General features: G+C 52.1%; 10 protein-coding genes across 10 annotated transcripts; 5 read left to right on the plus strand and 5 right to left on the minus strand.

Moving 5' to 3' along the window:
• Nucleotides 1-243: 243 nt before the first annotated feature.
• Nucleotides 244-1,385, plus strand: JCM6883_002708 (chitin deacetylase; the record flags this gene model as incomplete). The annotated part of the gene is made up of 5 exons (XM_076631480.1): nt 244-477; nt 542-803; nt 882-944; nt 1,015-1,133; nt 1,203-1,385. The coding sequence occupies 5 exons, from the start codon at nt 244-246 to the stop codon at nt 1,383-1,385; spliced, it is 861 nt and encodes a 286-aa protein (XP_076488541.1).
• A 218-nt stretch (nt 1,386-1,603) lies between these two features.
• Nucleotides 1,604-4,442, minus strand: JCM6883_002709 (uncharacterized protein; the record flags this gene model as incomplete). Its single annotated transcript, XM_076631481.1, has 12 exons — nt 1,604-1,759; nt 1,822-2,037; nt 2,108-2,510; nt 2,571-2,800; nt 2,859-3,037; nt 3,104-3,370; nt 3,463-3,642; nt 3,710-3,740; nt 3,803-3,849; nt 3,922-4,030; nt 4,116-4,212; nt 4,276-4,442. 12 exons carry the CDS (start codon nt 4,440-4,442, stop codon nt 1,604-1,606), a joined length of 2,082 nt encoding a protein of 693 aa, XP_076488542.1.
• Nucleotides 4,443-4,846: 404 nt separating this feature from the next.
• On the plus strand, nt 4,847-5,484 carry JCM6883_002710 (Tim10/DDP family zinc finger protein; the record flags this gene model as incomplete). The annotated part of the gene is made up of 5 exons (XM_076631482.1): nt 4,847-4,949; nt 5,013-5,041; nt 5,149-5,165; nt 5,246-5,355; nt 5,426-5,484. 5 exons carry the CDS (start codon nt 4,847-4,849, stop codon nt 5,482-5,484), a joined length of 318 nt encoding a protein of 105 aa, XP_076488543.1.
• A 138-nt stretch (nt 5,485-5,622) lies between these two features.
• Nucleotides 5,623-6,936, minus strand: JCM6883_002711 (SDR family oxidoreductase; the record flags this gene model as incomplete). Its single annotated transcript, XM_076631483.1, has 5 exons — nt 5,623-5,715; nt 5,785-5,843; nt 5,910-6,007; nt 6,142-6,451; nt 6,591-6,936. The coding sequence occupies 5 exons, from the start codon at nt 6,934-6,936 to the stop codon at nt 5,623-5,625; spliced, it is 906 nt and encodes a 301-aa protein (XP_076488544.1).
• Nucleotides 6,937-7,803: 867 nt separating this feature from the next.
• On the minus strand, nt 7,804-8,496 carry JCM6883_002712 (ubiquitin-60S ribosomal protein L40; the record flags this gene model as incomplete). The annotated part of the gene is made up of 5 exons (XM_076631484.1): nt 7,804-7,808; nt 7,879-8,135; nt 8,201-8,250; nt 8,327-8,365; nt 8,461-8,496. 5 exons carry the CDS (start codon nt 8,494-8,496, stop codon nt 7,804-7,806), a joined length of 387 nt encoding a protein of 128 aa, XP_076488545.1.
• A 925-nt stretch (nt 8,497-9,421) lies between these two features.
• JCM6883_002713 (uncharacterized protein) lies at nt 9,422-12,097 on the plus strand (the record flags this gene model as incomplete). Its single annotated transcript, XM_076631485.1, has 3 exons — nt 9,422-10,220; nt 10,294-10,532; nt 10,607-12,097. The coding sequence occupies 3 exons, from the start codon at nt 9,422-9,424 to the stop codon at nt 12,095-12,097; spliced, it is 2,529 nt and encodes an 842-aa protein (XP_076488546.1).
• Nucleotides 12,098-12,540: 443 nt separating this feature from the next.
• On the minus strand, nt 12,541-15,254 carry JCM6883_002714 (sugar porter family MFS transporter; the record flags this gene model as incomplete). Its single annotated transcript, XM_076631486.1, has 16 exons — nt 12,541-12,613; nt 12,674-12,782; nt 12,844-12,917; nt 12,976-13,027; nt 13,198-13,280; nt 13,353-13,395; nt 13,460-13,540; nt 13,608-13,647; nt 13,708-13,796; nt 13,869-13,942; nt 14,013-14,048; nt 14,130-14,361; nt 14,432-14,513; nt 14,581-14,668; nt 14,731-14,773; nt 14,870-15,254. The coding sequence occupies 16 exons, from the start codon at nt 15,252-15,254 to the stop codon at nt 12,541-12,543; spliced, it is 1,584 nt and encodes a 527-aa protein (XP_076488547.1).
• Nucleotides 15,255-16,488: 1,234 nt separating this feature from the next.
• On the minus strand, nt 16,489-18,748 carry RET2 (coatomer subunit delta; the record flags this gene model as incomplete). Its single annotated transcript, XM_076631487.1, has 7 exons — nt 16,489-16,581; nt 16,640-16,965; nt 17,036-17,361; nt 17,422-17,903; nt 17,982-18,400; nt 18,521-18,560; nt 18,746-18,748. The coding sequence occupies 7 exons, from the start codon at nt 18,746-18,748 to the stop codon at nt 16,489-16,491; spliced, it is 1,689 nt and encodes a 562-aa protein (XP_076488548.1).
• A 129-nt stretch (nt 18,749-18,877) lies between these two features.
• Nucleotides 18,878-19,138, plus strand: JCM6883_002716 (uncharacterized protein; the record flags this gene model as incomplete). The annotated part of the gene is made up of 1 exon (XM_076631488.1): nt 18,878-19,138. The coding sequence occupies one exon, from the start codon at nt 18,878-18,880 to the stop codon at nt 19,136-19,138; it is 261 nt and encodes an 86-aa protein (XP_076488549.1).
• A 1,612-nt stretch (nt 19,139-20,750) lies between these two features.
• JCM6883_002717 (uncharacterized protein) lies at nt 20,751-25,579 on the plus strand (the record flags this gene model as incomplete). Its single annotated transcript, XM_076631489.1, has 5 exons — nt 20,751-21,623; nt 21,686-21,770; nt 21,836-23,455; nt 23,524-24,912; nt 24,972-25,579. The coding sequence occupies 5 exons, from the start codon at nt 20,751-20,753 to the stop codon at nt 25,577-25,579; spliced, it is 4,575 nt and encodes a 1,524-aa protein (XP_076488550.1).
• Between the last annotated feature and the right edge of the window lie 201 nt (nt 25,580-25,780).

Here is a 25,780-nt window from a genome sequence, read left to right on the forward strand (position 1 = left end):
CTATCGTTTGGCCTCTTCAGCTGAATAGTTCGTCTCGCTTCTCCTCTTCTCTCATTCTACATCTCCATTCTCTCTCTCTAACTTATTCACCTTTCCCCTCGACAGCGTCCAACTCGCTTCCCTCTTCTCCTCGTCCAACTCTAGTCACTCGTTCAATCACTCTACACGAACCACTTCTACTACAACACTTTCTCGCTTTCACCCTCATCCCTCTATCCCTTCACTCTATCGAACTCGACAATCATGCGCTCTTTCGCTCTCGCCACGATCCTCGCCTCTGCCTCCCTCTCGTCCGTCCTTGCGGCTCCCGCTCGACTCTCAGACTGTCGTCTCGAACCTCGCGATCTTGATATTGAAGAACGCTCGGTCGAAATATCCGAAGTCGAGAAACGATCTTTGGAGGAACGCGGTTCAAACGGAGTCATCACGACTTGCCGAAACGAAGGACAATTCGCTCTCACTTTTGACGATGGACCCGTGAGTACTTCTCCTTTCTTACTCGAACGATTGCGGGAGCTGAGAGGTTATGCTCGCGAGACAGTACAACTACGGACCGGAGATCGAGCAAGTCTTCGCCGACAACGACGCGCAAGCGACCTTCTTCGTCAATGGAAACAACTGGGAATGCATCTACGACCAAGCTGACGACCTTATCGAACGCTACAACGCGGGACATCTGATCGGAAGTCATACTTGGGGTCACGACGACATCTCTTCGCTTTCCGCCGACGAGCTCAATGACCAATTAGAGTACGTCGAGGTCGCGCTCAAGAAGATTCTCGGTATCAAGCCTCGTTTCTTCCGTGAGTCCTCTTGACTCCCGTCGGTTTGCTTTTGGCGTGCGAGCGAGCACTGACCGCGGATATGGCTTTTCTATTTAGGTCCTCCTTACGGCAGCTACAGCGATGAGGCACTCCAAGTTCTCAGGAACCGCGGATACGTTGGTATGTGAAGATCCCTTCCAACGAGACCACAGCAGACGAAGAGGACTGACCCGCTTCCTTCGCTCGATAGTTGTGAACTGGTCCTTCGACTCTGGAGATTCTTCTGGAAAGTCTCCTTCGTCGACCATTGCGAACTACAAGAAGATCGCACAAAACTACCCCAAACCTCAAATCGCTCTCAACCACGAGGTAAGCTTCGAGAAACTGTCTTTCCCAGATTGACCTCGTTGCTGATCTTCTCCCTCTGTCTCTCGATAGACCTACAAGGGCACCGTCGAGAAAGTCATTCCTTCGATCGTCCCCATGCTCGTCAACAAAGGATACAAGCTCGTCACCGTCGCCGAATGCCTCGGAGTCTCTCCCTACCAATCAACTGGCAAGGCAAGCAGACGCGACTCGAGCTGGACTTGCTCCGGCAAACCTGCAGCGGGCGAGGCCTAAGAACCTTCCTCCCCCTTCGTCTTTCTTCCTCCATCTGTTTATACATCTCTCACTTCGTTATTTATCACCGGGTCGCTCGGTCTCGAGCGATCTTTGTATTCTGCAACACATTTTGTGGTTTGGCTGTGCCAAACTCTCTCACCTAATGACTTCTGCTTTCCACCGAGAACGAGAGTGAGAGACAGAACCACCACATTTCAGATTAAGCACGTCTGATTCTACAACTTCGAAAGTCTCCTACCCCTCTCCAAGATAGGCTTGATGTATTCCTGGAATAAGCGTGCTTGATTGGCTTTCGATCCAACGTTGAGCTTCTCGTCAGCTTGAGCCTTTTCGAGCATTCGTTCGTAAACTCGGCCATCGGCGTTTCCAACCTTTGGAAGCGATTCAGGTCAGCTTAAAGCCGTTCAAACGAGAGAGAGGAAAGCAAGCTTACGACTGAGTTGAGCTCCCAGTCGGAAAACCCGAAAGAATCGGTCAAACCAACGATCTCGGGAAGGAGTTTCTGAGCGAGGGAATCGATCTCGAGTCGCAGAGTATCGATCGAACTGGGTTGAGACGTACGAGTCAAACTTGAAGGGGAGGGAGGAGGAGCGATGATTCCAAATTCGAGGAGAGAAGGGAGAGCTTGTTCAACGGTGTGTAGCAAGAACTGAACAAGCGCTCGGAAGCCTCGTTAGTTGGCAGTGACGGTGTACGGCGAGGAGAGATCGTCAACTGACGAAGAGGATAACCTTTCTGAAAACTTCCTTCTCAGCTTGTCCCGCACCTTGAACTAGAAGTCCTTCCTTTCCTTCGACAGCTTCCTGCATCCTTCTTCCCAGGAACGCCTCGACTACGGCCTGACTAACGGGAACACACTCCCAACTCAACTCGCTGAACCTCTTCCCGTTCTGGTCCATCATTTTCGCAAGGTGAGCGACCGACAAGGCAGCGCGGAGGTCGAGGAGATGGGCGAGGAAGCCGATATCCGACCAATATTTGGGAGGAGAGACGGGAAGTTTGGGGGAAGGGTGCAGAGTCGACAGATAGGCGGATGAGGAAGAAAGTTGAGCGGCAGAAGGTGAGGCGATGAATCCTCGGAGGGACTTGAGCGCTGCACGAGCCACTTGAAGGTGCAAGATACTGCGCAGGAGCGTGTCGTCAGTCAGCTGTCCTGCACTATACAGAGAGAGAATGACTCACTAGTTGTCGCCCTCGTAAGTCGCACTCGGAAGTTCAGAAGCGTAGATTCTCCCGACTCCGCTCGAAGCCAAGAATCCATGACCTCCCATCGCACGTCGAACCGTCTCAATCCCTTCGACAACGTTCGAGGAGACGTACGTCTTGAGTCCGGAAGAAACTGCATGAGTTTCGGCTAAAAGTGTCGTGTTGCCGGACGAGAGCTGGGACGACATCGAATCGTAAAGGTTCGACTGTACGCGAAAGATCATCAGACAACGCATCGAGTGCGAGCACGATCGAGAGACTCACCATATCTTTGCCGGCGGTCATGAAAACGATCGTTTTCGCGAGAACGGGCAAAACTCGTCGATAGACTCCAGGATAAGTGATAACCTGTCGCTCTACTCCGAAGCCTGGTTCTCCTGGCTTGAGATCGGGATCGGCAAATTGTCGACGCATGTGAAGGTATCGAAGCGAGATCGTTACAGCTGTCGCATAGAATACATTCGGCTGTCAGTCATCAGGACCCCGCGCGAAGATCGTAGCAGGCTCACCTTTCGCCAATCTCCAGCTCAGACTGCTGATCATTTGAGCGCGAATGAAGATCATGCCTCCATAGGACAATTTGCTGTGAGGAGGTCGAACGTATTGACCCTCTTCGGTGACTTGAGCGAATCGAGAGAGCATATGCGAGCGAGGAATTCGAACGTTGTCGAAACGAGCCCATCCGTTGTCGAGAGAGCCCATTGCATTGTGAACTTTGGGTCCAATCTCGCCCGCTTGAATCCCCTTCATCAAGCTATGGTCTTTCTCGGATCGAACTATCATCGTCGAATACGGAAGACAGAGTCAGCGTTGAAGCGGATGCCAGAGATGAGATGGTCGATAGACGAGTTTGGACGAGGAGACGCACGCTGAACGATGAAAAGATGAGGTCCCATATCCTTTCCATTCAGGAAGAGACGGGCTTGAACGACACCGTGAGTTGCGATCACTCCGAGCGCGCCGATCCACCATTTCGTAGACGAGATGGTCGGAGAATTTATCACGAACTCTTTCGTCTTCGGATCGTAGGTCGAGGTAGTTTCGAGTTCTGCAGTGAGATAAGATCGTCAGTTCGAGGTGTGGAAATACCACGATGATAGGAGAAGGGATCGCACGTTGTACATTGGAGCCATGTCCGAGTTCAGTCTGTTGCGTGCGATGATTCAGTCTGCGAGCTCAATCGAGGGTCGAAAGAATGGAGAACGAACCTGCAAGTATGCTCCGAGGACAGCATGGTTGTAGCACTTCGGTAGCCCTAAGAAGAGTGCACAAAGGTGAGCGGAGGGTCAGAGCTTGCAAAAGAGGAGTCTCGAAAATGAGAACGTACATTCAGCTTGTTGTTCGTCAGAGCCTTGAGCTTGAATGACCGGGGTGAATGCGATCTCGTGTAGGTTGAGTCCACAGTACTCGTCGATAGTAAAGAGCGCCTCTACGTACTATGAAACGCGGAAACGAGTCGATCATCGAACGAAAATGAGTTTTGCGTTTCACAGAAGGCGGAACTCAAAAGCGCAGACTCACCTCCATGTAGTCAAGGTCATTCTTGTCGACAAACTCGAATAATTTCTTCGCTACTGCTAAACCGCGTTCGATCTGTTGAGGTCGCGAAAGATACGAACTATCACGACGAGCGAAGTTTAGCTGCGTCTCGAATTCAACTCGCCCGAGGGGGCTCGCTCACGTCTTTTTTTTGTCGAATGCTGGATCCTCGGAGAGCAGCTTGGCGATTCGCTTCTGAGTTTCAACATCTCTTCGACCCGAGTTGAGAACAGCATTTGCGACGGCCGAATCGAACGTGGCAGTCTTGCGAGCGGCTTGGATGTCTTTCGTAGATTGTGGTGTGGTCATGAAGAGTCGTGAGCTGTAAGGTAGGCGAAGGAGGGGAAGCTTCGCGAGGTGGAGCTCCCGAGAACCGAGACCGAATCGAGACGGCGAGGTGTGAATTGCCGCTAAAGTACTGGATTCTCTCATCCTCCGTCCGTGTTCGGTATCAGGTGCATCTACTCAGGCTTGTACAAGTGAGCCGAGCCCGGTACAGTAGCTCTGCTCGATACACAATCGGATCTGCGCGAAATCCTCGAAAATTCGTCAGCTTTGTCAGGGATTTCTCGCGAATACTACACACTGCCCGCGAGATCTGTAACAAGGTAGACTCACACGTGTACGCGCTCTCCAATTAGATCGTATTTCATCGCTTGCCGCGACGTTTGCAGCTTTTGATTCTTCCTCCATCAACCACTTGAACTCCTACGATGTCTTCCTTGTTCGGTACCGGTCGTGCTTCGTCATCACTTTCTCCTCAAGATGCCCAAGCCAAAAAGCAGCAAATCATGACTGAAGTCACAAACCAACTCGGTAAGTTTCTCCCGTCTACACCGCTTTGAGTACGAGCACAACTCACTCGTAATGTTTCGACAGCTCTTGCGAACGCACAAGAATTGATCACCGTAAGTGTTGAAGATGGTCGAAGGTAGAAGGGAAAGAGAGAGAATTGATGAAGCTGATTCCCGTCCTCTCTGGTTGCCTGTGATCGTTCATTCTTTGCGCATTATAGAAAGTCAACGAGAAGTGGTAAGCTCCTGCCCAGCTCGTCCCGAGGCGAGAGTCCGAGTCGCTGATTCTTGAGTTTGCTCACTTTCGCACGAGTCTAGCTTTGTCCGTTGCATCTCGAAGCCTGCCGCTACTACGACACCGAACGACGAAGCTTGCCTTATGAGGTGCACCGACCGTTACCTCGAAGCTTTCAACTTGATCTCCCAAAGTGAGCCCTTTCTGTCTCCCTCTGAGATCCGCAGGACGAGCTGGCTGAGCTCGAATTGAGCGGGCGCCAGAATACGTCCAACGGGTACAGCAAGAGCGACAAGGTCTCGCAGCTCTTCCTCAGGTCTAAAGGAGCGAGTCATTCACCGTCTTTTTGTAGAATATCAAAATCGCATCTCGCAATCGTACATATCCGCCTCTCTCACACACGCACGCAATCGCACCAAAATAGGAGTACTAAATCGAAAAGCTGTTTGCGCATTCTCGCTCACTTCATGATCTGCTCTTGTCCGACGACTCGGGTCCAAAGAAGATCCTTCTCGAGGATTTCGTCCTTCTTGGCCAACAACTCTTCGATGTCCTGCGTTGACGGCACCAAAAGCGATCAGTCACAAGCATGGTCAGAAAGTGAGCTGCGAGAGATGCTCACCCAGTTCGCCGAGACGTATTTGCCTCGGAGGAAATCTGCTTTTTCATCCGTTGCGAGCCCTATTTCGGGAGGACCTCCACTGTCAGTCAGGTACTCGCGAACAGAAGCGACAAAGTAGAGCTTACAGAGCGAGAAGTTGGCGGCGAGCTCGGGAGTATCGCTTAACATTCCGTGCGTGTCGGGAGGCATCGAATCCTTTGCGAGTTTCGTCATGACTCCTCCACTGTTCACGCATTCAGCAATGTATGGTCAGCCAGAAGATCTCACTTACAGCGAGAGCAGAGGGCCATTTGAGGGGGAAAGCGTCGAGATAGCACTATTTCGTACGATTTCACCTCGGAGAAAAGAGGAGCTCACGGATGGATCGCAAAGGTCCTAACGGAAGGCTCTTCGAAGTGCAAAAATTCCGAGAACCTGTTGATCAAGGTCTTGCCTGGCTGATAGCCCGAGAACCCTGGTCGAGTTCCGACCGATCCGATACTAGAAGTGTTGATGACGGTGTATTTCTTGCCATTGTCTCCTGCGTTCGAAGGCATCTGACGAAGGAAAGCTCGGGTTGCGAGATACGTTCCAGTCGTGTTGATGTCTTGAGTGCGGATCCAGTCGGCGGGTTTCGAATCTCGAATCGAGACGCAAGGTTCGAGGTATCCGGCGTTGTTGACGAGAACTAGTTTCGATCGCATGCAAAGATGTGTTAGTTTCGATTGTATGCTCTGCGAGAGAGTATAGCGAGAAGAAAAGAGCAAAAAAAAACGGAGTGACGAGAAAGAAGAACGAGAGAAAAGAGAGTATGAATCGAAGCTCACCATCAATCTCTCCAGCTTCCTTGAACAAATGGTCTACACTTTCCTCCTTCGTCAAGTCGACCTCTACGATCCTGACTTCCGTCCCTTTGCCCAAACCCTCGATCTCTTTCTTGACTTCCTCGAGTTCAGCTTTCGTTCGACTGGTAAGAACGAGTTTCTTCGCTCCGGCACGAGCGAACGCTACAGCGGTCGATCTTCCGACTCCACGACCTGAACCTGTGACGAGAACTCCGGTGACCGAAGTTGCTGCTGACGATAAAGTCGAGCTAGAATCGATCCGGTCGTAGACGTCGCTGCGGTGGGTCGGGACGAGAGGCGCGGAGAATTTAGGGAGAGGTTGAGACATGTTATGTGTTGGAGGGGACTGAAGAGAGAAAGATCAGGAAGAGAGCGTTGTCATCAAAGAGCTCAGAGCTCCGGGTGGAGGTCGGATCTCCGAAATATTTCGTGGAGCTTCTCGCCGATGCTTACAGTCACAGATATCTTTGACCACTCGTTTCCTGATTCTTGCGTCAGGACAGAGAGGGAAAACCAAGTCATTCTCAAGAAAATCCAGTCCTAAAAAAATACGTAGAAATGCAAACCGAAGGACAACTTTCCTACTCGCAACTCTGTTCCAATCACCCAACTAACTCCTCGCCTTTCGTCCTCCAATCCTCCACCAGCCATCACGTAAACCACAACAACTCCTATGAAACTCTCTCGCAATCTCGCTTCTTCCACCCGGGCCATAAAACCACTTTTTAAAATTCTCCCTTTCATCACCTTGCCTTTCGTAACCTTTCCCCTCTCCTTCCCTAATCTCAGCCTTCCTTCTGCAATGCTCCCCGCTTTGACGACCCGTGGATCTTTCACAACTGCTCTGATACCCTAACTTTCAGTCGGAAAAATCGCCGTTTGCTAGGGAGTCGATAGTCGAGAAGGAGTAGAAGGCCGCGAAGATCATGAAAAGAGAAGCCGAGAAGAGGAGAAGTTGAATGAGAGAGGTCGAATTACGAAAGAAATGTGAAAATCGGGAAACGAAAATGGTTTATATGGTTTTTTCGGGTAGAAAGGAGGAGAAGTCGATCGAGAGAGAGAGAAGTGAATGTGCGATGTGAAGGGGGGAAGAAAAGGAAGGGAAAGAAGGGAAGAGGAAGGGCGAAAGGGTAAAAATTGAAAATTGAAAAGCGTCTCCGGTAATCTTTCTGCGTAAACTTCCGAGGCGAATAGATTACTCTGTGATAGACAAGCAGAGCACGATCAGTACGCCGGAAGAACGAGGTGCAGAATAGCGGTGATTCCTTACTGAGCTTTTTCTTGGGGCGGAGTTGGGAAGAGTGACCACACGAACGCTTGCGGCAGTTGGTGGCACGGGGAGGGAGACGAGCGTAACACTTGCGGCAGATCATCTTGTCGCAGTTGTAGGTCGAAGCGAGGATACGGAGCGAGGGCTCAATGATACCTCCTCGGAGACGGAGGACCAAGTGAAGGGTCGACTCCTTTTGGATGTTGTAGTCCGAAAGGGTGCGGCCATCCTCGAGTTGCTTTCCGGCGAAGATCAATCTGCGGGTGCGGTACGAGTCAGTAAAGAACTACGACTCTTTCATTTTCACTCGATTTCGACTCACCGTTGTTGGTCAGGGGGGATACCTTCCTTGTCTTGGATCTTGGCCTTGACCTAAATAGCACACAGAGAGAACCGATTGAGTACTGAGAGGGGAGAGCAGAGAAGCGGATCAAAGGAGGAGACAAACGTTGTCGATGGTGTCGGACGATTCAACCTCAAGGGTGATCTACATGCATGGGTTAGGTCAGCATTGTTCGTAGAGAAGCGAATGAACGCGAGTAGATTCGGGAGAGATCGAGAGAGAAGAAGATGGAAACTCACCGTCTTTCCCGTGAGGGTCTTTACGAAGATTTGCATCCTGGCCTGTTTAAAGTACTCCCAACAAGATCACAGATACGGTTGCAGCAGCGGGTTTGGGGAGGGCGAGAGCCGGAGTTTTCGAGAGGTTGAAAAGGGTGAAAAAATTCGAGTTGAGGGGGATCGGGGCAGCATAGAGGGTCATACGAGGCGTTAGTAGGTTGGTCCAAGGGCATGATCGAGATGTAGACATGCCTGATTGAGTGGTTCAGAGCTGACAGGAGGGAAAAGGAGAAAACGAGTCTCGCTCTCTCCTTCGCCTCGATTTCACCAACTTGGCGCGAGGAGAAGTCTCGTTTCTCTTGCTCTCTCACTTCTCACACTCACAACGAGGTCATCGACATGCTCTCTTTGGGTCATTCCTTCCGTTCCCGCTGCTCGGATTCTGACTCACCTTGCGCTCTCCCCTCTCGAACTCGAAGGAGCTCCGTCGTCGGACCCGCGTATCGAGTTTCTCCAAGATCTGGACGCTCTTGTCGAGGCGGGAAGTAACCTACAATGTCATCTCGACGACAATGCAGCTCACTTGCCCGCCGAAGCTTGAAGGAGGGTCACAACTCGCAACATCAGAACTTCGAAGAGAATCTGCGATTCTCCCTCAATCTTCTCGCTCGTTCAAACCTCCCATCGCAACAGGGGCTCGACGCTAATCGGTTACGTTCACTTCGAGACGTCGGATCTTTGCCAGTCCAAGGTACGTCCTCCTTCACAAACTTGTCGAACTTCTTTCAGCTCGAAACTGATTTCAGCTCGTATAGTATCTGCTGTAGACGAGTCTTCGAACTACGGAACGCTCTCTTGAGACTATCAATCGTACGCACCTTGTCTTTCCCAAGCAGGTCCAACCAGCAAAAGGTGAATATATGGAGATCCTGCAGGATCTCTTTCTCTTTCCTTTCACTTTCGAACATCTCCGCCTCGATCGATGGAGCCACCCACCGGGAACTCAGTCGACACTGATCCTCGTATGAACTGGTCGTCACGTAGTCGGACGCCCTCTCCACCTCCCGTTCTCATTCGCTTGGTCTCTCCTCCTACTCCGACTTCAACTTCTCCTTCCCCATCAACGGACGGTACGCTCGACTCGGACCCCGCAAGACTCGCACAAGATATGATCACACCTCTCGTAGCCCTTGATCACGATTCGAGTCGACCTCAAGCCTCTCCGCCCTCTGTCGATCACTCAACCAATCTTCCTTCTTCTTCTTCTTCCTCCTCGTCCTTCACCAAGCGTTCCTCAAGCCCACTCCCATTCAGCTTTTCGAGTATCTTCTCTTCCACCCTCTCATTCGCACGCGCAACTTCGCCTTCTCCCGATTCCGAGCCGAACCCGAAACCTTTTCAAGCTCCAAAATCCACCACGCGATCGTACAAGATCCGTTCGCCTTCGTTAGGACAAAGCAAGAGAAGCAACGTAGGAATGGTCAAACAAGCAGCTATAGGGTTGGCGAGATCACTGTCTCAGGGCATCCGAGAGAAGATGGCGAAGGCGGAAACGGTGAATCGCAGGAAACGAGGAGCGTTCGAGAAGAAGCAGCCGCTCAGGAAGATCAACGAAGAAGAGTTTCCGAATGTCGGCGCTTTGACAGAGGCGAGGAAGACGAAGAAACGGCAGGTAGAGGCGGAGAAGAGCAAAAAAGAGATTCGAAAAGGGAGAACGACGAACGGAGTGACACGACTTCAAACTCCGGTCAAAACTCGTCCTCGAGCCTCTCTAGCCGGTCGTGAGTCTTGTCGGGTTATATCTGGCGTTGTGAATAACGCTTACTGACTAGCCACCGGATTCGATCTTCTCAGTGAGCCAAAAACGAAATTCACCTCGTTCCGCTCGTCTCCCTTCGCCTCAAAAGGTCGCTCGCAAAGCCAAAGTAGGGCCGAGAGTCTCGTTCACGCGAACCGTTCCGGCTCGCTCACCAAGGAAGAAAGTCATCGATCGCCCTCGACCCATTCGTCGTAAAAGGGCGGAGGAAGAGAATTCCGTTCTCCACGAGGAGGAGGAGGAGTGGTTCGAGGAGACTTCGGGACAATTACGTATCGTAAGTGTCCTTTCGCCAAAGTACACTGAAGATCGCGCAAACGAGCTAAATTCACTTACTTTTCACTTTTGCAGACTCGACCTCGACCAAGCTCACGCCTCTCGATCAACTCTCTAGTCCAGCGTCTCCCGTTCCTTCGCTCTCATGCACCTTCAACGTCAACACTATCCCGTTCGAGCTCACTCTCTTTTTTTCCTACCGTCAATCGAAGCGGCTCGGTCTCGACGGCTCGATCCATTCACCCTTCGGAGGAATCTTTCCGTTGTCGCGGAGACGTCTCTCTCACACCTTCTCCCGAAATAAGCATCACCAGAAGTGTGCGAAGTAGAGACACGGGAGGAACTCCGCCTCGGAACACCTTCTACATTCCTTCCGAATCATCGAACGAGACTTCTCTTTCGTTGAGCGTACCAAATTCGCACCGTGAGCGAGACAGGAGGAGGGAAGCTTCGATCTCGCCCGGGGATTTGACGAAATTCCTCGAGGAACTCGTTTTTGAAGAGGAAAGTGGAGGAGTGAGAGGTAATGCGAGGTGGGTTGAAAGATTCGACGAGGAAGAGGGAATCTTCGCAGATGCCGACGAGAGCGGATTGCAAGCAGGAGGAGGATCCGAGCAAATCGACGAGACCGCCTTGGCAACTCTGAACTGTTCAACGTCAAGCCACGAGTTCATTCTTTCCCTACCGCCGCTCCGTCGTCAATCTCGTTCTTCTGCCGAGATTGAAACGCCTTCGTCAGATGCCATTCATTCCACACTCCGCCGCCCGGACTTGCTCGGGACGAACCCTCTCGCACAATCCGACAAAGCGGCCGAAAGCGATCACAAGGAGGAGGAGGAGGAGGAGGAAGAAGCTGCTCAAGTTCTCTCTGCGTCTCGCAAAACTTTCGTTCGAGGTCAGCCCATTCGAAAAGGATCCCTTTCAAGTCTCGGTCTGCGCTCTCCCATTTCTCCCTCACCCTCTCTTTCTCCCACTCCCTCACCGTCTCCGACATTGCCTCGTTCTCCCTCGACTCCTGCAATCTTCGACTCTCAAAACGAATCTTCGTCCCACTCGATCAAGGCGGGAAAGTCGATCTTTGCGCGTTTACAAGCCCGAGCTCGATTCGACTCGCTTCCTTCTCTACACGCGCTTTCAATCCATCAGTCGCATACTCTTCTCCGCCCAGGACGAGTCGGATTGGCTATCGAGTCTCGCGCATCTTTCGATAAGCTTCCTCTCCCTCACACGGCTCCTCTCCCTTTCCCTCATTCCGCTTCCCTATCTTCAATCGACCGGTTAGGAGGAGGACCCCTGAAACGTCCCGTAACTGCTCCTTCGAGCCCTTCTCGACTTCCCCTGTCTTCGACTCTTGCGACTTCTTCAAGCTCGACGAAACTTCGCGAAGGAAACCGTTCTCCCCTTCGCGCACTTTTCGACTCGGCTGCTTCTCGGCTCAACTCGAAGTCACAAGGTAGCGTGGGAAGTGGAGGAGTCAATCGAAGTACGAGAAGTGAGAGCGGGAGGAGGAGGAAACAAACGATGTTACCTCTCGAATTCTACGAGGATCTCCCAGAGCAGAACTGACAAGAGGGAGTCTAGTGGATGGTGTTTGGTGTTTGGCGCAGAGAATGCCTTGAGAGCACCCGATTGCTTCGTATTTCCCTTAGTTCTCTTTTTCCATTAGCGCATCGACCAATGTTACTGCATCAATACGAGCTCATATTCTCGTTGAGACGATTCAAATTCTCGAGAGCCAGGCAAGCGAGGTACCGTAGTTTGAGCTGTGACACTCTTCGGACGAGTTCTTCCTCTCGAATTGGTTCGCAGATGATCGGTCAACTGACTCGGCCAGAGGCGCCTGGTGCAACTGCAAGGTGACAGTGACGCATCGTAGTTCTCTAGGGAGCTGTCGCGAAGGAGACGAAAAAGTGTGCACTTCAAACAAAACCTTCATTTTCATTCTATTTACAATCCTTCTCCCAATGAGGGAAGTTGGAAACTCGCTGCCCGTGAGAGCGTCGACTAGTTTAGGCGTGTTCGACGTGGGAGACTTCCAACTTGAGGTCGTCTTTCTCCTCTCGCGAAATTTGCTCGATAGCGCTGAATGCGAGGAGAAAACTGAGCAACAGATCGCGACAACTGAGTGAACCTATGACTTACGCTTCGGCGTCCGCGTGGGTCTTCTTGCCAGCGTCTGATTTGACTCGCCAAGCAGTGAACTTGTTGCCGTCGAAGACTTCTTCCATTTCTTCAAGAGTTCTTCCGCGAGCTATCGAAAGGCCCGAAGTCAGCGACAGCGAGAATGCGATGAATGTCAAGGTCGTACGTACTCTCTGGGTACATGAACGTAATGTGTATAGCCGCAGCGAAGCAGAAGCTTCCGAAGACGAAATAAGTCTTCCACCTGTTACGCAAAGGGAATTCAGGGATGAGTCGTGACATTGAGCGATCCGACGACTTACTGGATGTTACGGAAGGCAGGGGGGGTCGCGAAAGCTAAAGAAAAGTTGAAAGCTGCGCAGTAGCAGAGGCGTTAGTCCGTCGTTTTGAGCTTCATCGTCGACAAGAGTCAAAATCACGAACCCCCTGTGCGTCAAAGGACATAGTGTCAGTCGAGTGATGCGCACGACCAGTGTTGCGCATGACCAGTGTTACCCACGACCGGAGATGTATGGGGAGCTCACAGTTCGAAGCGGTCGAGAGCGAGACGGCTTTTGCACGCACGCGAGTAGGAAAGATCTCCGAGGCGTAGGTCCACGAACAAGGTCTGTCATGCGGAGTTGAGTGTCAGTTCTCTTCGGGAAGTCTTTTCTAACGAAACGAAAGATTCCAAGCTCACCCCCATGAAATCGCAAAACTGCTCACGAAAAGATAAGAGCAGACTGAGGGATTAGAAAAGAGGCAATCAGTCTCTCGCCGCGATAGAGTCTTCTAGACTGCACTCACCGATGATCGCGTAGGTGGCACCTTTGTTTCCCTCGACGACCCAAGTCGTTGTCGCGTCCGAAGCTGGATTCTCGACGGCGTCTATAGTCGAAATCGAGCGACGATCATTAGTGGAGAACATCACAGGGAAGACGTGGTCATGACTCACGACCGAAACCGCCTTGTAGACCTCCGACAAGGAACAACCACTAGTGACCGAGCTCGAAGAGTGTCAGGTTCCGTCGAGGAATGGGGGATTCTCTACGTACCATTCCCATAGCGAGTGCTCCATATAGCAACATCGGTCGTCGACCCCATCTGTCGATGTAGATTACGGCGGGAATCGTGAACGCCACGCCTGCGAGATTGATGGAACGGACGTTTAGCTTCTCGAACGATCTGCGAGTAAGGACGAAAGATGATGTCTCACCGAGCGCATATTGAACCGACGATGCTATGAGTTCTCCCTCTCGTCCTGTGATACCGGCACTTTGAAAGACATAGCTAAAAACGAAATCCCGTCAGTTTCAGCTTTTCGACATTGAGGAACGAGGTAAACAAGACTCCAGCTTACATAACGTAGTACATCATCACGTTCATACCGCTCAATCTGGAGCAGAAAAAAAAAACTCGTCAACACAATATTCACTCTCGCAAGTCGCGATGGGAAACAAGAGGTAGAGAGACGAACTGTGACCACATCTGCTCCGCCATTCCCAAGAAGACTCGTCGCCTAACTGATGCGTGGAAGAGGTCGAGGTAGCTTTTCGCGGCTTGCGTCTTCTCGAATTCGATCGCTCGTTGTATTTCGAAGAATTCAAGCTTGACAAAGTTGTCTTCGGTGTCTCCTTGAGCATGAACGTCGGCGAGGATCTGAAGGGCTTCGTCGTCTCGACCGTGATCGCAGAGCCAACGCGGGGACTCTGTGATGAAGAAAATGGTAAATCGTAAGCTCGTACTCCTCGAGATTCAATCGCCGGACGGTGTGCTTACCTGGGAAAAGCCACATAAGACTGCCTAGAATGAGACCGGGAATGAGTTGGAGAGCCCAGGGTAACCTGAAACTTGCGTCACTCTGTCGAAAAGAGGTCAGTCGACAAGATTCAAGAAAAGGACTGTTTCGAGGGACGACGGGCACTCACGTTGATGTATGAAGCTCCCAGTTGCACAAAGTATTGCAAGAAAATCCCGCTCATGATCGAAAGTTGTTGAATCGACACGATACGTCCTCTAGGGATGAAAAACCGGATCAGCACGAGCCATTCCAAGATGCATCGGAAGGTACAACTTACCGAATTGAGGGCTTTGTCAACTCGGCTTGGTAGGTAGTGACGACTGTGAGCAATGGCAGAATGGTCAGTCCGACAAGGTCGAAAACAAAGGAAGCGGAACCAACGAAGGTCGAAAACAAAGGAAGCGGAACCAACGAACTCGCACTCAGGATGCCGACTGAGAGACCAGCGACGACCCTCCCCGCCACCAGAGTAACCACGTTGTTAGCCACAGACTGAACGATACAACCGAGTACCCAGATCCAAGCTCCGATAATGATTGTCTTTTTTCGTCCGATCTTGTCCGCGAGGTAAGAATTGATGAGGGCTCCAGCGAAACTACCTGCTGGCATCGATGCGGTGATGCCTCCTTGAAGCGCCGAGTCGGGATGGTTGAATTGAGAGAGGTAGTAAGGATTCGAAAGTTGACCCGACATTGAACTGATGTCCGCTCCGAAACAGCATCCTCCGAGTGTTACGAGGGCGCCAGCTACATAGTTGTTGGTGGTGAATCGAGTGATGAAAGAGCGTCGAGGGGGAGACATTTTGTGCGAAAGCCGAAGAAACAAGAGAGAGGAGCTTCAACTTCCTCGTTTGAATTGAAGGAGGTTCCCCGCCGCAAAGTGCTGTCGAGCCGGCGTATTCTGAGGACGACGAGGGCAAGGGGAAGGTGGAGCTAGCGTATTCTGCGACGATGCAGAAAGTTTGGACGAATTGTTCTTCCCGTTTCTTCCATACGGTATTCCCCACCTCGTTGCTGTACGACGCTCGTCAAGGCAGGCATCGATCTTGACCCCTTGAGACTCAAGAGCTTTCCTTGCGATCCCCCCCACCGTCGCCGATTTTGTGTTTTGCGCTAAAGATTCGAAATTCGGCTCGAAACACGAGGTCAGTCTGCTACCGGAAGTGCCGAGCGGAACAGAGCTCGTACGGAGGAAGTTTACGTACATATTGTCCAGAGTTCTGCGTGCGAATTCGGTTCCTCCTTCTGGTCAAACACAGCGGTTCAGAGCACTTTAAGGAATCGGCCAGATCGATTGCTGTATAGTCCGCCGGAGCAGTGGTGCTTAAGATGGGTGATCGTGGCCCTGTGCCAGCAGAGCAGTCTGTTCCCTCCGACGTCTGTGAGGTGCGCAGAGGACGGTAGATGAAACTTCAAGCCAGCGATCGATCGAGTCGCGAGACGCGAGAGTGCTAGAGATCATCGAGCATGCTATGGTTCTTCGATGCTAGTGTCGAGCGACGAGAGAGGGAGGAAGCTGGACGCACGAAAGGAAAAGAAGAGGAGCAAAAGATTGCCTCGCTACGAGAAGGGCAAAAAGTCATTTGATGTCTGTGAGATTCGAACTCACGCCCTTTCGGACCAGCGGGTTACTCGAACGAGTTCACCTTAAGCTGGCGCCTTAGACCGCTCGGCCAAAACACCTTAGAGAAGATACAAGCAGATCCAAAATTTACGTAACAGTTCGCTTTTTCTTCATCCTCGCTTTGTTCCGTTTCGCTCTCGCCCTGCACAAGTGAGCTCAAGATGAGTACGGCGCAGGCAGTGACCCGCACCAGCGTGCAGTTCCACCCTTTCACGCTCTAATTGCCTCATGCTCGATCGGTTCTCGTGCTCAATGAACTCTCGTGAGCAAATATCGCAAACACGTGGAATCGAGTTTACAGCACAACGAGGGAGGGAAAGACCGAAACGAACTAGGGAAATAAGCCGGACAGCGAAGCGAGACAAAAATGAGGAGAAAAGATGATGTTCCTTTTTCAACCCAAAACCTCCCTTTATACAACTTCGTACTTGTCTACACCTAGCAGAGAGTCAACAGAGTACTCCACTGCTTCACCTCCGGTTGTCGGGTTGATCACCGAAAGGATCTATCGAATACGAGCAAAGTCAGTTCTGAGCAATGGAAAAGGAGAGGAGATGACTCACATCGACTCCGCAGATACCTTTCTGTGAAACAAAGTCAACGTTGACGGGGAAGCAGGCGTCGGCGTCGTCTCCTGAGCACTCGAACTCCATACTACCGCTTGAAGTTCCCGCTGCTTCACTAACTTCATCAATCGTCCATTCTAATCGACCGTTCATCGGATTGAGGGTATATTCTCCGTGAGCCGGAGCATCGGTGATTGAAGGTTCAGCACCAGGAGGAAGAGGAATCGAAATGACGACGTTGTGTAGCGAAAGTGAAGAGTTCTCGAGTTCATATTCGAGGTTGACGGTGAGGTTGCCAGAATCGGCGGAAGGCCAGCAATTGACTAGCGAGCAGTAGATGGACACGTCAGTTCTCAATCGGTGACAGTCTAGCGAAGAAAGCCTGTGACTCACTCGAAATTGGAACGACGCTCTCGTCGGTTCCAGTCATCCTCCACTTCAATACACCGAGCCCTTGTCCAACCGGGAATCCTTTCTTCCCTTCCTTCAGTTTGATCTCGCCGCGTTGAGCCCAAACGGCCTTGTCGACGTTCGGGTGAGTTTTGAACTGTAGATCGTTCTTGCCTCCAGCCGAAGCGGGAGGTGGAAGTTTGACCAAGATTGTAGAGAATTGAGGATCAGAGATTCGAAGGTCGAGATCTCCTTTGAGCGAGAGCGAGTCGATACCGCCGTCGCGGTTGAGGGAAAGGGAGAGAGCTTCTCGAACAACGAGGTGAACACTATCGAAAGATCGAGTGATCAGCTTCTGAAGCATTGTGATGACGAGACAGTGTACTCACGCAGCTTGTTCGACTTCTCCGAATGGGTTTGCATCCTTGGCGGGAGCTGGAGGAGCTGCTGACTGCGAATAACTCTGTTGTTGCTGTTGTTGCTGATAATGTTGTTCGGCCTCTTGCTGTTGTTGAATTTGATGACTCAGAAGAGGCATGTCGTCTCCGACATCCAATCCACCGAGCGCCGCTGCCAATTCGTCATCCTTTTTCCTTCCCTTCGCCGCGCCGAGTTGCATTCCTTTCGATTTGAATGGCTTTGCGGAAGGTGCCGGAGATTCGCGGTCGTAGGGAGAAGGGGAAGATGAAGGTCCGCCGGGATAAGAAGAGGAGGGGCCATTGTTGTTCGAGTAGGAGGGTTGGGAAGAGTAAGGGGAAGGAGCTGAAGGATTCGCGTAAGGGTTCTGACCTCGACGAGTCATTTCCCGTCGTTGGTTCTCTAACTGCTTCGCTCGTCGTTTGAGTTCTTCCTTCGCCTCGTGTTCCTTGTTCTATTGACGCGAAAGGAGATGAGCCGGAGTCTCGTCAGCTCGAGTCGTTTCTTCCGACAGAGAATAGGCGTTACGTACTCGGGCGATGATCTCTTGGATCTTCTCTTCGTGAGATTCCATCTCTAGTACGTTCCTCACTTGTCCGAGGTTGACATTCTCCCTCCAACCCATGCTGATCACTTCGTCCCAAGCCGACAGGATCTCAAAGTTGACCCTCATGACATCGAGCTCTCCAATCGCACCACCTCTTCCACCGCTTCCGAGTTCAGTAGCGATCCGAGTGATAAGGGAGAGGGTCGAGAGGTCGAGGAGAATGTTACTTTGAGTATTGGTGATGAGTAGAACGTAGAGATCTTCGAGAGGAGTGTAGACGAATCTGACTCCCGAAGACTCAACGACGGTGTGTTCGGAGGTGGGCGAGACTAGTCGAGGGAACGAGGCGAGGAGGGATTCTAATCGAGGTCGAGGAAGTCCGACGAATTGACGCGAGAGGAGCGCTGTTGGCGAACGAGCACGGAGATGTCAGCTCACATGTACGTGGCGGAACGTGCAACCTCGCTTGGAGACGAGGGAGACGCAGTGAGAGAGGGAGAGAATCAGCGAGACCAGGTACTCACGTTTACCGCTTTTCGTAACGATACTTGCGGCCAAGACAACCTAGGTGATGCCATCACGAATGGAAGACCAATAAAACGCGATCATAGGCGTGGTAGACGAGTCGAGAGATGTAAAGTTACGTGGAGTTGATCAAGAGCGAGAGCGGGTCATTGAAGGCGAGGGGGGAGAAGCAAGTGGGCCTTGTGTCAGCTCGTGATCGAGTCAAAGCACGTAAGAGCACTCACCATGGCGAATTGAAGATCGGGACGTGAAGGGAGGAAGCGAAACGATTCGGAACTTTGGGTCGGCTCTTCTGCTTCTGACCCTTCACCTGGGCTAGTCTCCACTACACAGTAGCCGCCACGGAACGCTCGACCATGCAGCTTGCCCTCCGGCCCTCGTCAAAACCTGCTCGTCGTCACCTGTCAGCCGATTCTTCAGGCAAACTCTTTCGAGCTCCTGCGCGGTATAACTTTGATGGACCCGGTCTACAAGCACAAGCACAACGTCTGGAAGCCTGTGGGAATCGCCCGACAATTATTACAGCCCCTGCGCTGTGTCTGAGCCCTAACGGAATCGGTTTTCTCAACCTCGACCTCCTTCAATCAGCCGTGCCTCGCCGAAACTCGAATCACTAGACAGCTCAGGATTGAATCGCCACACCCTGGCCAGGGACGACCTCAGAGTGCCGATTCTCTCCGCAGGTCCGTCCCCTCCTGAAATGCTCTTCTTCCTTTTCGCCGAAATTCACTACTTCCTCGGTGCTTGCGGAAGAGCCCTCGGTCTCGGAACGTCAGTGACTACGTCAAACACGACTGTCGCTTCTCCTGGTGGTTGGACGTGCTCGTACGGGCGGAGGAGGAGTTCTTGAGGGCCGAATTTCGATCCATCCTCGCAATGGACAACAGCAAAGGCTTTTCACGGGCGCTACAATCCTCGTGCTCGTTCCACTCATCGACACTTCTCACAAGATGCTCACAAGATGTTCAGACGGAAGCTATCTACTTCAGGAACGCGAAATCGGGTCGTCGACCTTGAAAAGGACGAAGATCGCGATTTTCTAGGACTTTCTTCGCTCTCAATCTCGTTGCGACCTCGGCAGAGACGACAGCAGACTCGCAGTAGAGCAATAAGGTACAGGAGAATACGACAACGAGCTGTGACGAGGCATGGTTGAAGATGTTGAACGATTTTTACGGAAAGCAGAAGGAAAGGAACGAAATGAACTGTAATTGCACGTCGAGAGTTGATCCCTGCCGTTGTCGCGTGTGAGAGATTGTCGCGAGGATCTATCTGTCCGGATCCAGAGCGAGGTATGCAGACTCAATTGCAACAAACTCGAATTCGGAAACTCGAGACGCGACTTGCGAGTTGCTCCTTCTCGCCCATCGTCAACCACGACTCCGCCAGATCAGTCTTGACGAAAAGCTTCATTCTCTCAGCTAGCAAGATCAGGTGAGTCAGCTAGTGATGTCCACCGAGGCGAGGGACTCGAGTTTCCTCCTCGCTTTCCCCCTTGCCTCTCATTCTCCCTCCGCTCACACAGCTCTTCCTCCCAGGTCCTTGTGTGCTATTCTAATCCGCCACTTATAACCGAGTCACTTGTGATCTCCCTCAACAAGGCTCCCTCTCTCCCCCTTGTTCTCAACTTTCCCACCTTCGTCTCTCTTTCGTCTCCCTTCCTCTTTACAACAACCTTTCGACGCGTACAAGCTCGCCAACTCAGCTCATCTCACTTCAAAACGAACTCGAAAGTGTTACAAATTACCGGAAACGCGCTTTAGAGGGAGTTCGAAAGGGAGGAATTGCACCCACCTCTCCTTGCACTCCTCAATCCGACAAAGGTCCCGACTTGAACATTCAGAACGGTTTGAAAGAGGTCAAATAATCTATCGAGTGAGTCCCTGCATCCGTTCTGCCGATAATCGAGGGGAAGAAAGGGGTCAATTTCGAGAGAAGGGGGAGCGTGGGGAGGTGGAAGAGACGGACGGCTGGTAGTCCCGCTACTCTCAGCGAAATCGGAGGAAGATGCTCCATCGATAGAGGGCGCGTAATTCGCTCGAGTGGTCAATCTCGGAATTCGCGAACTTATCGCAAACGGTGCAGGAACATGAGATCGGATCAGGTTGAAAGGTCAGAGGGCACTCGTACTGTATTCGGAAACAATGTGCTCGCTCAGAACGAGCAGTCGAACTTGTTAGAGCGAGAACTGACTATTTTAATCTTTCCCCGAAAACCAGATTTCTCGCAATGGCGACTCCTTCTACCGCCTTCCCGCTCTCCCCAACTCCCCAATCTCCTCTATCTCAACTTCCTGACGAGCCCGCTCATCCTGCAACTCCCGACGATCGCAGACGGAGTAAGCGAGCTTCGACTCGAGTTGAAGATCCCGCCTCGCGATACCCTTCTCCTCCCGCTCAATCTCCCCCTTCCGCTACTACAAACCCTTCTTCTACCTCGAGCGGTCATCGATCTCGACCGTCATACGATCCGAGTCTCGTGATTCCTCCGTTCAACCCGAACAAGCGAAGATCGACAGGAAACGGCAGCGCACCTTCTTCCGCCGCTCCGAGCCGGAGAAACTCTCAATCGCAACAGAGCAGCCTCCCTTCACCTCCTCTACCGACACACGCTCACGCTCATGCTCATCGACCCGTTTCCGTATCGGCAATTCCCGCCGTTCCTGCGATTCCCCCTTTTCACACTCAAGCCGCACAATTCCATCCTCAGCCCACTCCTCAACAGCAACAACAGCAACAGTATCAACACCATCAGTTCAACTTTGCTTCGCCTGTTCCGGGCCAAGGTGCACCTGCTGGACCAGGAGGAAGCGTTTCTTCGAGATCTCGTCAATCTGTCGGTTATCTCCCGACGAACTCTTCCCTTGCCGGACAAGGACCCTATCCTCACCTCTACAACCCTCATCCGATGCCTCGACAAAAGATCTACTTTGGTCCCTACATCTTGTTGCAAACTTTGGGAGAAGGAGAATTCGGAAAAGTCAAACTCGGAGTTCACGGCGAAAGATGGGGAGAAGATGTCGCGATCAAGTTGATCAAGAGGGGAAATGTTGATACTGCTCAAAGGGGCGAAAAGGTTAGAAGAGAGATCGAAGTTCTCAAGGTGAGCCAGCTTTTCTTCTTCCAATTTCATGGCTCAAAGTTCTTAACGCAACCTCGCTTTAGATGGTTCGACACCCGAATATCGTTCGGTTGTACGACGTGATCGAGACTGAGAAGTACATCGGTATCGTTCTCGAATACGCTTCAGGTAAGCGTTTTCTCGCTCTTCCCTCTTTGCTCTCGCCTAATACTGGAACTCTGTTATCTTTTCAGGCGGTGAACTGTTCGATCACATTCTCGCTCATCGATACCTCAAAGAACGTGATGCGTCTCGTCTCTTCGCTCAACTCATCTCGGGAGTTTCGTACCTTCACCGAAAGGGAGTCGTTCACCGAGATCTCAAACTTGAGAACCTCCTCCTCGACCGCAACCGCAATGTTATCATCACCGACTTCGGATTCGCGAATCGATTCAACGACGCGACGACCGACCTCATGGCGACGTCCTGCGGATCTCCTTGTTACGCCGCTCCCGAACTCGTCGTTCAAGATGGTCGATACGTTGGAACCGCCGTCGATGTCTGGTCGTGTGGAGTCATCCTCTACGCGATGCTAGCTGGATACCTTCCCTACGACGACGATCCCGCGAACCCCGAAGGTGATAACATCAACCTCCTCTACAAATACATTCTCAACACCCCTCTCATCTTCCCCGACTGGATCACGGAAGAACCTCGTCACCTTCTTCACACGATGCTCGTACCGGATCCGACTCTCCGTTGCACGATCGAAGACGTGACTCGTCATTCTTGGTTGAGAAAGTACGCTTCGGCATTCGACAAAACGGTAGAACAACTCGAATATCAAGCGCAAGAGATGGAGATGGGGAAACGACACGCTCTCGAAGTTCAACGACAGTGGCTACTTCAACAACAACAAGCTCAACAACTCGCCGCTCAAGGATTCGCCCCTGCGATGTCGAGAAGTCAAACTTCGACGAGTGGAATGGGATCCGGAATTGGAGGAGGAATTCCGACTTCGGCCGCTCGACACCGCAGCGCGATGGTGACTTCGACTACCGCGAGTGCTCCTCTCGCTCAACAAGGGTTCGCAGACTACTCGATGGCGAACGCTCCTCCAACCCCGACTTCTCCTCCTGCGACGGTTCAAGAAGAAACGACCGTCTCTCCTCGTTCCCGCACTTCTTCGACCGCTTCTCGTCCTATGGTCGTCGCAGAACGATCATCCTCCGCCTCGAAACGTCGTTCCGGCGCGTACGTCAGTTCTTCCCCTCCGACGACTCAAGCTCAATTCGTCAAGGCCGAAGCCGATCCATTCTCGTTCGAAACTCGTTCCCCTTCTTCCTCCGCGATGGCACCTTCCCTCTCGGCTCCTGCTGCGACTTCTTCGACTCCTCCCGAGGATCAGGTCATGCTCGAAGCTCCCACCGCATCGACTCGAACTCGTCGCACGAGCACTCGAGTCCCACCACCGGCTCCTTCTTCGGGAGCTTCGAATGCCGACTCTTCGACGGATTGGAGAAAGAAAGCTCACCGTGCGACGGTTCAAGTCGAATACGATGGAGGCGCAACTTCTCGTCGTCGCCCAACTCCCTCTCGCGAACCTTCGACGACCGAAATTCCCGAAGACTTTTCTCCGATCGAGGAATCACCTGCAACTCACTCGATTCCTCCTCCAACTCCAGCCGTCGCAGAGGAAGTTTCAGGCGGGTTGAATCCTCGAGCGGAAGAACAGGTCAACAGGGATCTCGCCCCTTCGCCGGTACCCTCGATGGCGATCAGCGTTTCGACCACTACCGAGACTAGTCCCGCTGAAGATGTCGTGATGGAGGATGCTGTTTCGGAGCAAGTACCGGAATCCCAAACTGAACAAGGTGTGTTTACAGTCAGATCTTCTCTTTCACGTCGACGTTGTCTAACTCGACCTGTATCTTTCGAGCAGCTCCTATCGCTGTATCGTCCCCCGAGACGCTTTCCCCCGCTGTCGACGCCGAACCGACTCCTCTCGAATCCGCTTCTTCTCCCGCTCGTCCCGCTACTCCTCCCCTCATTCCTTTCCCGACCCCTTCAACTCCTCCTCACGTCAACTCCGAATCGATGGATACTCCTCGTAAGCGCAAGAGTTCGAGATCTCCCGCTCAATCTTTCGCTCCGAGTGAGAAATCATCCGCTCCTCTTCCTTCCGGGTCCGACTCTCGTCCTGCCGATGGCCCCCCTCAACCGACAAAGAAGTCGAGCACGAGTAGTTCAACTTCGACTCAAGTCCCCGCTAGTCGGAAAGATTCGAATGCTTCTACCGTCCAACGTCCTCGAGCTGGTCTCCCTTCGGATCGATTCTCAATTCGTTCTTTCCTCGGCGGCTCGACCACGAGCGTCGACAAGTCGAACGCAACCCCCTCTGATCGAGCCTCGACTGCTTCAACGAAAGATACCCCTCTCGACGAAGTGACGAACCGAAGAAAGACGAATCGACGACAAAAAGCGATGAGTCTTCAACCCTTCCGCAACAGCGTCAGTTCGAAAGTTCCGAAGCAAGCAAAGGCGAACCTCGAAGCTCAAGCAAGAAACCGATCGAGCACGCTCACTCCCGCCGAGAACGGTTCGATGGGTCCTCCTCCTCTCCCTCCTCCGACTCCTACCACTCCGTCGTGGGTTCGTTCGGCGAGCACTCGATCCGTCTCTGGACAAAGCAAACGACTTTCGGCCGACCTCGAGGCGAACTGGTCGGGATCTCAAGCTGGAGCGACTCCCTCTGGAAAAGCGAAAGCCGTCATGGATTGGTTCCGTCGTCGCGGCACGAAAGGGTACGACCGTGATCTCGCTCCCATCATGACCGATTTCGATCGTCGACCTGCTTCCGAAGCCGCGACTAGCATCAAAAAGGAGGAGGAGAAACAACAACCCGTCGTCGTCGCCTCTCCCACCTCGACCTCGAAGTCAAAGTCTAATTCGGATCAGAATGCTCCCGCCGTTGTCGTCACGTCAGCTCCTCGACCTGTCGAAGCTACGCCTTCTGCTCCTTCGTCTCGATCAGCTTCCGGAGCGCAGAGTGATTACAGCATCGCTTCAGCTGTCTCGACCGCCGCGACGAGCGTTTCAACCCATTTGACCATGGTTCAACCCAAACCTACCGTCGTTCGACCCGCCGTTCAACAAGCTGTTCCGCAAGTCCAAGTACAGGGACCGGCGTTTGCTCCGACGAAATTGAGATTCCATCAAGGTGCACTCGACAAGAATGCTGTCACCTATCGCTCTCCGAACGAAGTCATTCAAGAATTGAAGACTGCTTTGTGGAACATGGGGGTCGACATGGCGATGGAAGGAGATTACAGTGAGTTTCCCTCGCCCTCTCGTTGACGATCATTCACTGATCGGGTCTCTCCCTGATAGAAATCAAATGCGTTCGCAAGAGTCGTAAAAAGGCTTTAGCGACGAACAACGCCCTCCGACCTAGTCCTCTCGCGAACGGAAGCAACCAATCGACGAGTTCTTCGATCGGTCCCGCTAGCGTTTCGACTCTCGATCGTCGTACGGGACTTCCCTCTTCGCCCTCTTCGCCCTCGATTCCTCAATCGCCTTCGATGGGATTCCGTTCGCTGTTCAACCGCAGCAAGTACGCTTCGGGAGGAGGAGGAGTTTCACCTTCGCTCAGTCAAAGCACGAACGGTCATTCTCCGACGTTCTCTTCCCCTGGTTCTCCCGAACTCGACCCTCTCTCCTCTCCGATGACTACTTCTGTCTCTCAGTTCTCCATGTTGTCTCTCTCGAACAATCTCCCTCCTCAACCTCAAGCTCCAGTTCAACCTCTCCCCGTTTACGGAGGAGATAAAACTGCAGATGCCGGAGATGAAGTGAGGTTCGTCGTCGAGTTGACGAGGGTCAAGAACTTGGACAGAATGTACTGCGTCGATATCAAGAGGATGAAAGGAGGTCCCTGGAGTTACAAACACGTTTACGAGCAACTCTTGGGCTCGATCGAGTTGGGTCCGGTCGTTTAGATCAAGAACCGTTTCTTTCTTTTCTCTCTCTCTTTCGTAAGTCTCCCATTCACGACTACTCTCTCTCGTAACGTCATACTGACCTGCCATTGCTCGACAGGTTTCGTCTTTCCCCTTATCTTTTTTTAATGTTATTAGGCTCTCTTTCCTCTCTCTCTCTATCTCTCGCTTCCCTTGTTTGTTCTCACCATTATACACTCT

Source organism: Sporobolomyces salmoneus, assembly GCF_050403485.1.
Source record: "Sporobolomyces salmoneus JCM6883 DNA, S_salmoneus_JCM6883_v1_ctg17, whole genome shotgun sequence".
Classification (NCBI taxonomy): Eukaryota; Fungi; Basidiomycota; class Microbotryomycetes; order Sporidiobolales; family Sporidiobolaceae; genus Sporobolomyces; species Sporobolomyces salmoneus.